The sequence below is a fragment of the Pristiophorus japonicus genome, unplaced genomic scaffold (assembly GCF_044704955.1).
Source record: "Pristiophorus japonicus isolate sPriJap1 unplaced genomic scaffold, sPriJap1.hap1 HAP1_SCAFFOLD_1306, whole genome shotgun sequence".
In the NCBI taxonomy this organism is placed as follows: domain Eukaryota; kingdom Metazoa; phylum Chordata; class Chondrichthyes; family Pristiophoridae; genus Pristiophorus; species Pristiophorus japonicus.
In genome coordinates, this window is record NW_027250974.1 from 63206 (window position 1) to 78901 (window position 15696).

Genomic DNA, 15696 nt, shown 5'->3' on the forward strand with positions numbered 1-15696 from the left:
CCTCCACCACCTCCAACACTCACTCCCTCCACCACCTCCAACACTCACTCCCTCCACTCACTCCCTCCAACACTCACTCCCTCCACCACCTCCAACGCTCACTCCCTCCACCACCTCCAACACTCACTCCCTCCACCACCTCCAACACTCACTCCCTCCACCACCTCCAATACTCACTCCCTCCACCACCTCCAACACTCATTCCCTCCACCACCTCCAACACTCACTCCCTCCACCACCTCCAACACTCACTCCCTCCACCACCTCCAACACTCACTCCCTCCACCACCTCCAACACTCACTCCCTCCACCACCTCCAACACTCACTCCCTCCACCACCTCCAACACTCACTCCCTCCACCACCTCCAACACTCACTCCCTCCACCACCTCCAACACTCACTCTCTCCACCACCTCCAACGCTCACTCCCTCCACCACCTCCAACACTCACTCCCTCCACCACCTCCAACACTCACTCCCTCCACCACCTCCAACACTCACTCCCTCCACCACCTCCAACACTCACTCTCTCCACCACCTCCAACACTCACTCCCTCCACCACCTCCAACACTCACTCCCTCCACCACCTCCAACACTCACTCCCTCCACCACCTTCAACACTCACTCCCTCCACCACCTCCAACGCTCACTCCCTCCACCACCTCCAACGCTCACTCCCTCCACCACCTCCAACGCTCACTCCCTCCACCACCTCCAACGCTCACTCCCTCCAACACTCACTCCCTCCACCACCTCCAACACTCACTCCCTCCACCACCTCCAACACTCACTCCCTCCACCACCTCCAACACTCACTCCCTCCACCACCTCCAACACTCACTCCCTCCACCACCTCCAACACTCACTCCCTCCACCACCGGCGCACCGTGGCTGCAGTGTGCACCGTCTACAAGATGCACCGCGGCAACTCGCCAAGGCTTCTTCGGCAGCACCTCCCAAACAAAAGAAATAGGATCAGGAGTCGGCCATTCGGCCCCTCGAGCCTGCTCCGCCATTTAATACGACCGTGGCTGATCCGATCATGGACTCAGCTCCACTTCCCCACCCGCTCCCCATAACCCTTCACTCCCTTATCGCTCAAAAATCTGTCTATCTCCACCTTAAATATATTCAATGTCCCAGCCTCCACAGCTCTCTGGGGCAGAGAATTCCACAGATTTACAACCCTCTGAGAGAAGAAATTCCTCCTCATCTCAGTTTTAAATGGGCGGCCCCTTATTCTAAGACCATGCCCCCTAGTTCTAGTCTCCCCCATTAGTGGGAACATCCTCTCTGCACCCACCTTGTCAAGCCCCCTCATAATCTGATACGTTTCCATAAGATCACCTCTCATTCTTCTGAACTCCAATGAGTAGAGGCCCAACCTCCTCAACCTTTCCTCATAAGTCAACCCCCTCATCTCCGGAATCAACCGAGTGAACCTTCTCTGAACTGCCTCCAAAGCAAGTATATCCTTTCGTAAATACGGAGAGCAAAACTGCACGCAGTACTCCAGGTGTGGCCTCACCAATACCCTGTATAACTGGAGCAAGACTTCCCTGCTTTTATACTCCATCCCCTTTGCAATAAAGGCCAAGATACCATTGGCCTTCCTGATCACTTGCTGTACCTGCATACTAACCTTTTGTGTTCCATGTACAAGTAACCCCCAGGTCCCGCTGTACTGCAGCACTTTGCAATCTTTCTACATTTAAATAATAACTAGCTCTTCGATTTTTTTTCTGCCAAAGTGCATGACCTCACACTTTCCCACATTATACTCCATCTGACAAATTTTTGCCCACTCACTGAGCCTGTCTATGTCCTTTTGCAGGTGACAGATTAGGAAAAGGGGAGGTGCAACGAGACCTGGGTGTCATGGTACATCAGTCATTGAAGGTTGGCATGCAGGTGCAGCAGGCGGTTAAGAAAGCAAATGGCATGTTGGCCTTCATAGCGAGAGGATTTGAGTACAGGGGCAGGGAGGTGTTGCTACAGTTGTACAGGGCCTTGGTGAGGCCACACCTGGAATATTGTGTACAGTTTTGGTCTCCTAATCTGAGGAAGGACATTCTTGCTATTGAGGGAGTGCAGCGAAGGTTCACCAGACTGATTCCCGGGATGGCTGGACTGACATATCAAGAAAGACTGGATCAACTGGGCTTGTATTCACTGGAGTTCAGAAGAATGAGAGGGGATCTGGTAGAAACGTTTAAAATTCTGACGGGACGGGACAGGTTAGATTCAGGAAGAATGTTCCCAATGTTGGGGAAGTCAGAACCAGGGGTCACAGTCTAAGGATAAGGGGTAAGCCATTTAGGACCGAGATGAGGAGAAACTTCTTCACCCAGAGAGTGGTGAACCTGTGGAATTCTCTACCACAGAGAGTTGTTGAGGCCAATTCACTAAATATATTCAAAAGGGAGTTAGATGAAGTCCTTACTACTCGGGGGATCAAGGGGTATGGCGAGAAAGCAGGAATGGGGTACTGAAGTTGCATGTTCAGCCATGAACTCATTGAATGGTGGTGCAGGCTAGAAGGGCCGAATGGCCTGCTCCTGCACCTATTTTCTATGTTTCTATGTTTTGTGTCCTCGCAATTTGCTTTCCTACCCATCTTTGTATCATCAGCAAACTTGTCTACGTTACATTCGGTCCCTTCTTCCAAGTGGTTAATATAGATTGTAAATAGTTGGGGCCCCAGGACTGATCCCTGTGACACCCCACTAGTTACTGGTGGCCAACCCGAGAATGACCCATTTATCCCGACTCTCTGTTTTCTGTTCGTTAGCCAATCCTCTATCCAGGCTAATATATTACCCCCAACCCCGTGAACTTTTATCTTGTGCAGTAACCTTTTATGTGGCACCTTGTCAAATGCCTTCTGGAAATCCAAATACACCACATCCACTGGTTCCCCTTTATCCACCCTGTTCATTACATCCTCAAAGAACTCCAGCAAATTTGTCAAACATGATTTCCCCTTCATAAATCCACGCTGGCTCTGTTTGACTGCATTATCATTTTCTAAAAGTCCTGCTATTACTTCCTTAATGATGAACTCCAGCATTTTCCCAACGACAGATGTTAGGCTCACTGGTCTATAGTTTCCTGCTTTTTGTCTCCCTCCTTTTTTAAATAGGGGCGTCACATTTGCGGTTTTCCAATCACTGGGACCTCCCCAGAATCCAGGGAATGTTGGTAAATTACAACTAATGCATCCACTATCTCTGCAGCCACTTCTTTTAAGATCCTCGGATGTACTGGTCCAGGGAACTTGTCCACCTTTAGTCCCATTATTTTACCGAGTACTACTTCATTAGTGATAGTGATTGTATTAAGTTGCTCCATCCCTCTCGCCTGTTGATATCCACTATTGGGATGCTTTTAGAGTCTTCTACCATGAAGACCGATGCAACATATTTGTTCAATGTCTCTGCCATTTCCCTGTTCCCCATTATTAATTCCCCAGTCTCATCCTCTAAAGGGCCAACGTATACTTTAGCTACTCTCTTCCTTTTTATATTCCCGTAGGAGCTCTTACTCTCTGTTTTCATATTTTTTGCTAGTTTACTCTCATAAGCTATCTTCTCTCTACCATTTTTTTCCTCGTCCTTAGCTGGTTTCTAAAAATTTCCCAATCCTCTGGCCTACCACGACTCTTGGCCACATTGTATGCCTTTGCTCTCAATTTGATACCGTCCTTTACTGCCTTAGTTAGCCAGGGATGGCTCATCCTTCTCTTAGAGCCTTTCTTTCTCACTGGAATATATCTTTGCAGAGAGTTATGAAATATCTCCTTAAATGTTTGCCACTGCTTATCTTCCGTCTTACCCTTTGATATATGTTCCCAGTCCACTTTAACCAACTCTGCCTTCATAACTTTTTAATTACCTTTATTTAAGATCAGGGCACTAGTTTGAGACCTAGCTTTCTCACCCTCAAACCGAATTTGAAATTCTACCATGCTTTGATCACTCTTGCCAAGAGGATCCTTCACTACAAGATTAAATAATCCAGACTCGTTACACATTACCAGATCTAAAACAGCCTGTTCCCTGGTTGGTTCCACAATGTATTGCTCGAAGAAACCATCCTGAATACACTCTATGAACTCTTCCTCAAGGCTACCCTGGCCAATTTGAGAGGGCGGGTAAGTGGAGCTGAGTCCATGGCCAGATCAGCTATGATCTTATTGAATGGTGGAGCAGGCTCAAGGGGCTAGATGGCCTATTCCTGTTCCTAATTCTAATGTTCTTATGTCCAATCAATATGAAGATTAAAATCGCCCATGATTATTGCCGTATCAAGGAATGGGTAACAGATGAAGTATAATGTGGATAAATGTGAGGTTATCCACTTTGGTGCTAAAAACAGAGAGACAGACTATTATCTGAATGGTGACAGATTAGTAAAAGGGGAGGTGCAACGAGACCTGGGTGTCATGGTACATCAGTCATTGAAGGTTGGCATGCAGGTACAGCAGGCGGTTAAGAAAGCAAATGGCATGTTGGCCTTCATAGCGAGGGGATTTGAGTACAGGGGCAGGGAGGTGTTGCTACAATTGTACAGGGCCTTGGTGAGGCCACACCTGGAGTATTGTGTTCAGTTTTGGTCTCCTAACTTGAGGAAGGACATTCTTGCTATTGAGGGAGTGCAGCGAAGGTTCACCAGACTGATTCCCGGGATGGCGGGACTGACCTATCAAGAAAGACTGGATCAACTGGGCTTGTATTCACTGGAGTTCAGAAGAATGAAAGGGGACCTCATAGAAACGTTTAAAATTCTGATGGGTTCAGAGAGGTTAGATGCAGGAAGAATGTTCCCAATGTTGGGGAAGTCCAAAACCAGGGGTCACAGTCTGAGGATAAGGGGTAAGCCATTTAGGACCGAGAAGAGGAGAAACTTCTTCACCCAGAGAGTGGTGAACCTGTGGAATTCTCTACCACAGAAAGTTGTTGAGTGCAATTCACTAAATATATTCAAAAAGGAGTTAGATGAAGTCCTTACTACTCGGGGGATCAAGGGGTATGGTGAGAAAGCAGGAATGGGGTACTGAAGTTGCATGTTCAGCCATGAACTCATTGAATGGCGGTGCAGGCTAGAAGGGCCGAATGGCCTACTCCTGCACCTATTTTCTATGTTTCTATGAAGCCTCCATTATTTATTGATTTATACTCCGTCCTACAGTGTAGCTACTGTTAGAGGGCCTATAGATTTTTTCCTCTTATTATCCCTTATTTCCATCCAAACTGATTCTATATTTTGATCTTCTGAGCCAATATAATTTCTCACTACTGCACTGATCTCATCCTTTATTAACAGTGCTAACCTGCTCCGCCATTTAATACGACCATGGCTGATCCGATCATGGACTCAGCTCCACTTCCCCGCCCGCTCCCCATAACCCTTCACTCCCTTATCGCTCAAAAATCTGTCTATCTCCGCCTTAAATATATTCAATGTCCCAACCTCCACAGCTCTCTGGGGCAGAGAATTCCACAGATTTACAACCCTCTGAGAGAAGAAATTCCTCCTCATCTCAGTTTTAAATGGGCGGCCCCTTATTCTAAGACCATGCCCCCTAGTTCTAGTCTCTCCCATCAGTGGGAACATCCTCTCTGCATCCACCTTGTCAAGCCCCCTCATAATCTTATACGTTTCCATAAGATCACCTCTCATTCTTCTGAACTCCAATGAGTAGAGGCCCAACCTACTCAACCTTTCCTCATAAGTCAACCCCCTCATCCCCGGAATCAACCGAGTGAACCTTCTCTGAACTGCCTCCAAAGCAAGTACATCCTTTCGTAAATATGGAAACCAAAACTGCACGCAGTACTCCAGGTGTGGCCTCACCAATACCCTGTATAACTGGAGCAAGACTTCCCTGCTTTTATACTCCATCCCCTTTGCAATAAAGGCCAAGATACCATTGGCCTTCCTGATCACTTGCTGTACCTGCATACTAACCTTTTGTGTTCCATGTACAAGTAACCCCAGGTCCCGCTGTACTGCGGCACTTTGCAATCTTTCCCCGTTTAAATTATAATTTGCTCTCTGATTTTTTTCTGCCAAAGTGCATGACCTCACACTTTCCAACATTATACTTCATCTGACAAATTTTTGCCCACTCACTTAGCCTGTCTGTGTCCTTTTGCAGATTTTTTGTGTCCTCTTGCAGATTTTTTGTGTCCTCCTCACACATTGCTTTTCCTCCCATCTTTGTATCGTCAGCAAACTTGTCTACGTTACACTCAGTCCCTTCTTCCAAGTGGTTAATATAGATTGTAAATAGTTGGGGACCCAGCACTGATCCCTGTGACACCCCACTAGTTACTGGTGGCCAACCCGAGAATGACCCATTTATCCCGACTCTCTGTTCTCTGTTAGTTAACCAATCCTCTATCCAGGCTCATATATTACCCCCAACCCCGTGAACTTTTATCTTGTGCAGTAACCTTTTATGTGGCACCTTGTCAAATGTCTTCTGGAAATCCAAATACACCACATCCACTGGTTCCCCTTTATCCACCCTGTTCGTTACATCCTCAAAGAACTCCAGCAAATTTGTCAAACATGACTTCCCCTTCATAAATCCATGCTGACTCTGCCTGACTGAATTTTGCTTTTCCAAATGTCCTGCTACTGCTTCTTTAATAATGGACTCCAACATTTTCCCAACCACAGATGTTAGGCTAACTGGTCTATAGTTTCCTGCTTTCTGTCTGCCTCCTGTTTTAAATAGGGGCGTTACATTTGCAGTTTTCCAATCTGCTGGGACCTCCCCAGAACCCAGGGAATGTTGGTAAATTACAACCAATGTATCCACAATCCCTGCCGCTACTTCTCTTAAGACCCGAGGATGCAAGCCAGTCCAGGGGATTTATCTGCCTTTAGTCCCATTATCTTACTGAGTACCACCTCCTTAGTGATTGTGATTGTGTTAAGTTCCTCCCCCCCTATAGCCCTTTGACTATCCACTGTCGGAATATTGTTAGTGTCCTCTACCATAAAGACTGATACAAAATATTTGTTCAGAGTTTCTGCCATCTCCATGTTCCCCATTACTAATTCCCCGGTCTCGTCCTCGAAGGGACCAACATTTACTTTAGCCACTCTTTTCCTTCTAATATACCTGAAGAAACTCTTGCTATCTGTTTATATATTTTGTGCTATTTTTCCTTTCTTAATCATCTCTTTAGTCATTCTTTGCTGGCTTGTTAAAGCTTCCCAATCTTCTGCCCTCCCCCTAGTTTTGGCCATTTTGTATGCGCTTGTTTTTAATTGGGTACCATCCTTTATTTCTTTCGTTAGCCACGGATGGTTATCGTTTCTCTAACACCCTTTCCTCCTCACTGCAATATATTTTCCTTCAGAGTTGTGAAATATCTTCTTAAATGTTCACCACTGTTCATCAACCGTCCTACACTTTAATCTATTTTCCCAGTATAAAAGGAGAGAAGTCTTGCTCCAGTTATACAGGGTATTGGTGAGGCCACACCTGGAGTACTGCGTGCAGTTTTGGTCTCCGTATTTACGAAAGGATATACTTGTTTTGGAGGCAGTTCAGAGAAGGTTCACTCGGTTGATTCCGGAGATGAGGGGGTTGACTTATGAGGAAAGGTTGAGTAGGTTGGGCCTCTACTCATTGGAATTCAGAAGAATGAGAGGTGATCTTATCAAAACATATCAGATTATGAGGGGGCTCGACAAGGTGGATGCAGAGAGGATGTTCCCACTGATGGGGGAGACTAGAACTAGGGGGCATGGTCTTAGAATAAGGGGCCGCCCATTTAAAACTGAGATGAGGAGGAATTTCTTCTCTCAGAGGGTTGTAAATCTGTGGAATTCTCTGCCCCAGAGAGCTGTGGAGGCTGGGACATTGAATATATTTAAGGTGGAGATAGACAGATTTTTGAGCGATAAGGGAGTGAAGAGTTATGGGGAGCGGGCGGGGAAGTGGAGCTGAGTCCATGATCGGATCAGCCATGGTCGTATTAAATGGCGGAGCAGGCTCGAGGGGCCCAATGGCCCACTCCTGCTCCTAATGTAACAGGCTCGAGGGGCCCAATGGCCCACTCCTGCTCCTATTTCTTACGTTCTTATGCAGTAGAACCTCTTTGCTTGTTCTACCTATGTCGCAGATAAACCCGCGACCTCTACCATCTCGAAGGACAAGGGCAGCGGGCGCATGGGAACACAACCACCTCCCAGTCACACACCATCCCGACTTGGGAATATATCGGCCGTTCCTTCATCGTCGCTGGGTCACAATCCTGGAACTCCCTCCCTAACAGCACTGTGGGAGCACCTTCACCACACGGACTGCAGCGGTTCAAGAAGTCAGCTTACCACCACCTTCTCAAGGGGCAATTAGGGATGGGCGATAAACGCTGGCCTTATCAACGACGCCCACATCCCGGAATAAATAAATAAACACACCACATGCGAGTCTTACATTCCGTGCACACGCTAGCGAGCACCGCGGTAAACCTCACAGCATTATATCTGAGAGAGAGTGGCAGAGGAGTTACCTGGACAGTCTGCATTTGTGGGGACTGGATGACCGATGACTGAGCCGTCTGGATGACCCCCTGAACCTGGACCGTCTGCCCCCCAGGCAGCTGCAGGACTGTCACCGGCGTAGAACCGCCCATCGCCACCTAGGTAAAGGAGCACAAGGGTTAGAGAGGGAGAGAGGCACAGGGCGAGCGAGAGAGAGGCAGGGCTAGAGACAGAGAGGCGCAGGGCTGGAGAGAGAGGCACAGGGCTAGAGAGAGAGACATAGGGCTGGAGAGAGAGACACAGAGTTAGAGAGAGAGAGGCGCAGGGCGAGAGAGAGAGAGGCGCAGGGCTGGAGAGAGAGGCACAGGGCTAGAGAGAGAGGCGCAGGGCTAGAGAGAGAGGCGCAGGGCTAGAGAGAGAGGCGCAGGGCTAGAGAGAGAGGCGCAGGGCTAGAGAGAGAGGCACAGGGCTAGAGAGAGAGGCACAGGGCTAGAGAGAGAGGCACAGGGCTAGAGGGAGAGACACAGGGCTAGAGGGAGAGAGGCACAGGGCTAGAGAGAGAGACACAGGGCGAGAGAGAGAGACACAGGGCTAGAGAGAGAGGCACAGGGCTAGAGAGAGAGGCACAGGGCTAGAGGGAGAGACACAGGGCTAGAGAGAGAGATACAGGGCTAGAGAGAGAGACACAGGGCTAGAGGGAGAGAGGCACAGGGCTAGAGAGAGAGACACAGGGCGAGAGAGAGAGACACAGGGCGAGAGAGAGAGACACAGGGCGAGAGAGAGAGAGAGACAGGGCGAGAGAGAGAGAGACACAGGGCGAGAGAGAGAGAGACAGGGCGAGAGAGAGAGAGACACAGGGCGAGAGAGAGAGAGACACAGGGCGAGAGAGAGAGAGAGACACAGGGCTAGAGAGAGAGAGACACAGGGCGAGAGAGAGAGAGACACAGGGCGAGAGAGAGAGAGACACAGGGCGAGAGAGAGAGAGACACAGGGCTAGAGAGAGAGACACACAGGGCTAGAGAGAGAGAGACACACAGGGCGAGTGAGAGAGACACAGGCCGAGTGAGAGAGACACAGGGCGAGAGAGAGAGACACAGGGCTAGAGTGAGAGAGACACAGGGCTAGAGAGAGAGAGACACAGGGCGAGAGAGAGAGAGACACAGGGCGAGAGAGAGAGAGAGACACAGGGCGAGAGAGAGAGAGACACACAGGGCGAGAGAGAGAGAGACACAGGGCGAGAGAGAGAGACACAGGGCGAGAGAGAGAGACACAGGGCGAGAGAGAGAGAGACAGGGCGAGAGAGAGAGAGACAGGGCGAGAGAGAGAGACACAGGGCGAGAGAGAGAGACACAGGGCGAGAGAGAGAGACACAGGGCGAGAGAGAGAGACACAGGGCGAGAGAGAGAGACACAGGGCGAGAGAGAGAGACACAGGGCTAGAGAGAGAGAGAGACACAGGGCTAGAGAGAGCTAGAGAGAGAGACACACAGGGCGAGAGAGAGAGACACAGGGCGAGAGAGAGAGACACAGGGCGAGAGAGAGAGACACAGGGCGAGAGAGAGAGACACAGGGCGAGAGAGAGAGACACAGGGCGAGAGAGAGAGACACAGGGCGAGAGAGAGAGACACAGGGCGAGAGAGAGAGACACAGGGCGAGAGAGAGAGACACAGGGCGAGAGAGAGAGACACAGGGCGAGAGAGAGAGACACAGGGCGAGAGAGAGAGACACAGGGCGAGAGAGAGAGACGGGCGAGAGAGAGAGACACAGGGCGAGAGAGAGAGACACAGGGCGAGAGAGAGAGACACAGGGCGAGAGAGAGAGACACAGGGCGAGAGAGAGAGACACACAGGGCGAGAGAGAGAGACACAGGGCGAGAGAGAGAGACACAGGGCGAGAGAGAGAGACACAGGGCGAGAGAGAGAGACACAGGGCGAGAGAGAGAGACACAGGGCGAGAGAGAGAGACACAGGGCGAGAGAGAGAGACACAGGGCGAGAGAGAGAGACACAGGGCGAGAGAGAGAGACACAGGGCGAGAGAGAGAGACACAGGGCGAGAGAGAGAGAGACAGGGCGAGAGAGAGAGACACAGGGCGAGAGAGAGAGACACAGGGCGAGAGAGAGAGACACAGGGCGAGAGAGAGAGACACAGGGCGAGAGAGAGAGACACAGGGCGAGAGAGAGAGACACAGGGCGAGAGAGAGAGACACAGGCGAGAGAGAGAGACACAGGGCGAGAGAGAGAGACACAGGGCGAGAGAGAGAGACACAGGGCGAGAGAGAGAGACACAGGGCGAGAGAGAGAGACACAGGGCGAGAGAGAGAGACACAGGGCGAGAGAGAGAGACACAGGGCGAGAGAGAGAGACACAGGGCGAGAGAGAGAGACACAGGGCGAGAGAGAGAGACACAGGGCGAGAGAGAGAGACACAGGGCGAGAGAGAGACACAGGGCTAGAGAGAGAGAGGAGAGAGAGAGAGACACAGGGCGAGAGAGAGAGACACAGGGCGAGAGAGAGAGACACACAGGGCGAGAGAGAGAGACACAGGGCGAGAGAGAGAGACACAGGGCGAGAGAGAGAGACACAGGGCGAGAGAGAGAGACACAGGGCGAGAGAGAGAGACACAGGGAGAGAGAGAGAGACACAGGGAGAGAGAGAGAGACACAGGGCTAGAGAGAGAGACACAGGGCTAGAGAGAGAGACACACAGGGCTAGAGAGAGAGAGACACAGGGCTAGAGAGAGAGAGACACAGGGCTAGAGAGAGAGAGAGAGAGAGAGAGACACAGGGCGAAGAGAGAGAGACACAGGGCTAGAGAGAAAGACACAGGGCGAGAGAGAGAGACACAGGGCGAGAGAGAGACACACAGGGCGAGAGAGAGAGACACAGGGCTAGAGAGAGAGACACACAGGGCTAGAGAGAGAGACACACAGGGCGAGAGAGAGAGACACACAGGGCTAGAGAGAGAGAGACACAGGGCGAGAGAGAGAGACACAGGGCAGAGAGAGAGACACAGGGCGAGAGAGAGAGACACAGGGCGAGAGAAGAGAGAGAGAGACACAGGGCGAGAGAGAGAGACACAGGGCGAGAGAGAGAGACACAGGGCGAGAGAGAGAGACACAGGGCGAGAGAGAGAGACACAGGGCGAGAGAGAGAGACACAGGGCGAGAGAGAGAGACACAGGGCGAGAGAGAGAGACACAGGGCGAGAGAGAGAGACACAGGGCGAGAGAGAGAGACACAGGGCGAGAGAGAGAGACACAGGGCGAGAGAGAGAGACACAGGGCGAGAGAGAGAGACACAGGGCGAGAGAGAGAGACACAGGGCGAGAGAGAGAGACACAGGGCGAGAGAGAGAGACACAGGGCGAGAGAGAGAGACACAGGGCGAGAGAGAGAGACACAGGGCGAGAGAGAGAGACACAGGGGCGAGAGAGAGAGAGACACAGGGCGAGAGAGAGAGACACAGGGCGAGAGAGAGAGACACAGGGCTAGAGAGAGAGAGACACAGGGCGAAGAGAGAGACACAGGGCTAGAGAGAGAGACACAGGGCGAGAGAGAGAGACACAGGGCGAGAGAGAGAGACACAGGGCGAGAGAGAGAGACACAGGGCGAGAGAGAGAGACACAGGGCGAGAGAGAGAGACACAGGGCGAGAGAGAGAGACACAGGGCGAGAGAGAGAGACACAGGGCGAGAGAGAGAGACACAGGGCGAGAGAGAGAGACACAGGGCGAGAGAGAGAGACACAGGGCGAGAGAGAGAGACACACAGGGCGAGAGAGAGAGACACAGGGCGAGAGAGAGAGACACAGGGCGAGAGAGAGAGACACAGGGCGAGAGAGAGAGACACACAGGGCTAGAGAGAGAGAGACACAGGGCGAGAGAGAGAGACACAGGGCGAGAGAGAGAGACACAGGGCGAGAGAGAGAGACACAGGGCGAGAGAGAGAGACACAGGGCGAGAGAGAGAGACACAGGGCGAGAGAGAGAGACACAGGGCGAGAGAGAGAGACACAGGGCGAGAGAGAGAGACACAGGGCGAGAGAGAGAGACACAGGGCGAGAGAGAGAGACACAGGGCGAGAGAGAGAGACACAGGGCGAGAGAGAGAGACACAGGGCGAGAGAGAGAGACACAGGGCGAGAGAGAGAGACACAGGGCGAGAGAGAGAGACACAGGGCGAGAGAGAGAGACACAGGGCGAGAGAGAGAGACACAGGGCGAGAGAGAGAGACACAGGGCGAGAGAGAGAGACACAGGGGAGAGAGAGAGACACAGGGCGAGAGAGAGAGACACAGGGCGAGAGAGAGAGACACAGGGCGAGAGAGAGAGACACAGGGCGAGAGAGAGAGACACACAGGGCGAGAGAGAGAGACACAGGGCGAGAGAGAGAGACACAGGGCGAGAGAGAGAGACACAGGGCGAGAGAGAGAGACACAGGGCGAGAGAGAGAGACACAGGACGAGAGAGAGAGACACAGGGCGAGAGAGAGAGACACAGGGCGAGAGAGAGAGACACAGGGCGAGAGAGAGAGACACAGGGCGAGAGAGAGAGACACAGGGCGAGAGAGAGAGACACAGGGCGAGAGAGAGAGACACAGGGCGAGAGAGAGAGACACAGGGCGAGAGAGAGAGACACAGGGCGAGAGAGAGAGACACAGGGCGAGAGAGAGAGACACAGGGCGAGAGAGAGAGACACAGGGCGAGAGAGAGAGACACAGGGCGAGAGAGAGAGACACAGGGCGAGAGAGAGAGACACAGGGCGAGAGAGAGAGAGACACAGGGCGAGAGAGAGAGACACAGGGCGAGAGAGAGAGACACAGGGCGAGAGAGAGAGAGACAGGGCGAGAGAGAGAGACACAGGGCGAGAGAGAGAGACACAGGGCGAGAGAGAGAGACACAGGGCGAGAGAGAGAGACACAGGGCGAGAGAGAGAGAGACACAGGGCGAGAGAGAGAGAGGACAGGGCGAGAGAGAGAGACACAGGGCGAGAGAGAGAGAGACAGGGCGAGAGAGAGAGAGACAGGGCGAGAGAGAGAGAGACAGGGCGAGAGAGAGAGAGAACAGGGCGAGAGAGAGAGAGACACAGGGCGAGAGAGAGAGACACAGGGCGAGAGAGAGAGACACAGGGCGAGAGAGAGACACAGGGCGAGAGAGAGAGACACAGGGCGAGAGAGAGAGACACAGGGCGAGAGAGAGAGACACAGGGCGAGAGAGAGAGACACAGGGCGAGAGAGAGAGACACAGGGCGAGAGAGAGAGAGACACAGGGCGAGAGAGAGAGACACAGGGCGAGAGAGAGAGAGACACAGGGCGAGAGAGAGAGAGACAGGGCGAGAGAGAGACACACAGGGCGAGAGAGAGACACACAGGGCGAGAGAGAGAGAGACAGGGCGAGAGAGAGAGACCACAGGGCGGAGAGAGAGAGAGACAGGGCGAGAGAGAGAGACAGGGCGAGAGAGAGAGAGACAGGGCGAGAGAGAGAGAGACAGGGCGAGAGAGAGAGAGACAGGGCGAGAGAGAGAGAGACAGGGCGAGAGAGAGAGAGACAGGGCGAGAGAGAGAGACACAGGGCGAGAGAGAGAGACACAGGGCGAGAGAGAGAGACACAGGGCGAGAGAGAGAGACACAGGGCGAGAGAGAGAGACACAGGGCGAGAGAGAGAGACACAGGGCGAGAGAGAGAGACACAGGGCGAGAGAGAGAGACACAGGGCGAGAGAGAGAGACACAGGGCGAGAGAGAGAGACACAGGGCGAGAGAGAGAGACACAGGGCGAGAGAGAGAGACACAGGGCGAGAGAGAGAGACACAGGGCGAGAGAGAGAGACACAGGGCGAGAGAGAGAGAGACAGGGCGAGAGAGAGAGAGACAGGGCGAGAGAGAGAGACACAGGGCGAGAGAGAGAGACACAGGGCGAGAGAGAGAGACACAGGGCGAGAGAGAGAGACACAGGGCGAGAGAGAGAGAGAGACAGGGCTAGAGAGAGAGAGACACAGGGCTAGAGAGAGAGAGACACAGGGCGAGAGAGAGAGACACAGGGCTAGAGAGAGAGACACACAGGGCGAGAGAGAGAGACACAGGGCGAGAGAGAGAGACACAGGGCGAGAGAGAGAGACACAGGGCGAGAGAGAGAGACACAGGGCGAGAGAGAGAGACACAGGGCGAGAGAGAGAGACACAGGGCGAGAGAGAGAGACACAGGGCGAGAGAGAGAGACACAGGGCGAGAGAGAGAGACACAGGGCGAGAGAGAGAGACACAGGGCGAGAGAGAGAGACACAGGGCGAGAGAGAGAGACACAGGGCGAGAGAGAGAGACACAGGGCGAGAGAGAGAGACACAGGGCGAGAGAGAGAGACACAGGGCGAGAGAGAGAGACACACAGGGCGAGAGAGAGAGACACAGGGCGAGAGAGAGAGACACAGGGCGCGAGAGAGAGAGACACAGGGCGAGAGAGAGAGACACAGGGCGAGAGAGAGAGACACAGGGCGAGAGAGAGAGACACAGGGCGAGAGAGAGAGACACAGGGCGAGAGAGAGAGACACAGGGCGAGAGAGAGAGACACAGGGCGAGAGAGAGAGACACAGGGCGAGAGAGAGAGACACAGGGCGAGAGAGAGAGACACAGGGCGAGAGAGAGAGACACAGGGCGAGAGAGAGAGACACAGGGCGAGAGAGAGAGACACAGGGCGAGAGAGAGAGACACAGGGCGAGAGAGAGAGACACAGGGCGAGAGAGAGAGACACAGGGCGAGAGAGAGAGACACAGGGCGAGAGAGAGAGACACAGGGCGAGAGAGAGAGACACAGGGCGAGAGAGAGAGACACAGGGCGAGAGAGAGAGACACAGGGCGAGAGAGAGAGACACAGGGCGAGAGAGAGAGACACAGGGCGAGAGAGAGAGACACAGGGCGAGAGAGAGAGAGACACAGGGCGAGAGAGAGAGAGACAGGGCGAGAGAGAGAGACACAGGGCGAGAGAGAGAGACACAGGGCGAGAGAGAGAGACACAGGGCGAGAGAGAGAGACACAGGGCGAGAGAGAGAGACACAGGGCGAGAGAGAGAGACACAGGGCGAGAGAGAGAGACACAGGGCGAGAGAGAGAGAGACACAGGGCGAGAGAGAGAGAGAGACAGGGCGAGAGAGAGACACACAGGGCGAGAGAGAGAGAGACAGGGCGAGAGAGAGAGAGACAGGGCGAGAGAGAGA

At 52.7% G+C, this 15696-nt stretch overlaps 1 protein-coding gene across 1 annotated transcript in view; it reads right to left on the reverse strand.

The window, feature by feature from the left end:
- The window catches only part of LOC139242382 (cyclic AMP-responsive element-binding protein 1-like), a 52183-nt gene extending 43499 nt beyond the window's left edge, over positions 1 to 8684 (reverse strand). Inside the window, exon 1 of the mRNA XM_070870328.1 lies at positions 8537 to 8684. Within this exon, the coding sequence (XP_070726429.1) occupies positions 8537 to 8659 (123 nt within the window). The 5' untranslated portion in view covers positions 8660 to 8684. The remainder of the gene's footprint in view (positions 1 to 8536) is intronic.
- Positions 8685 to 15696: the final 7012 nt, after the last annotated feature.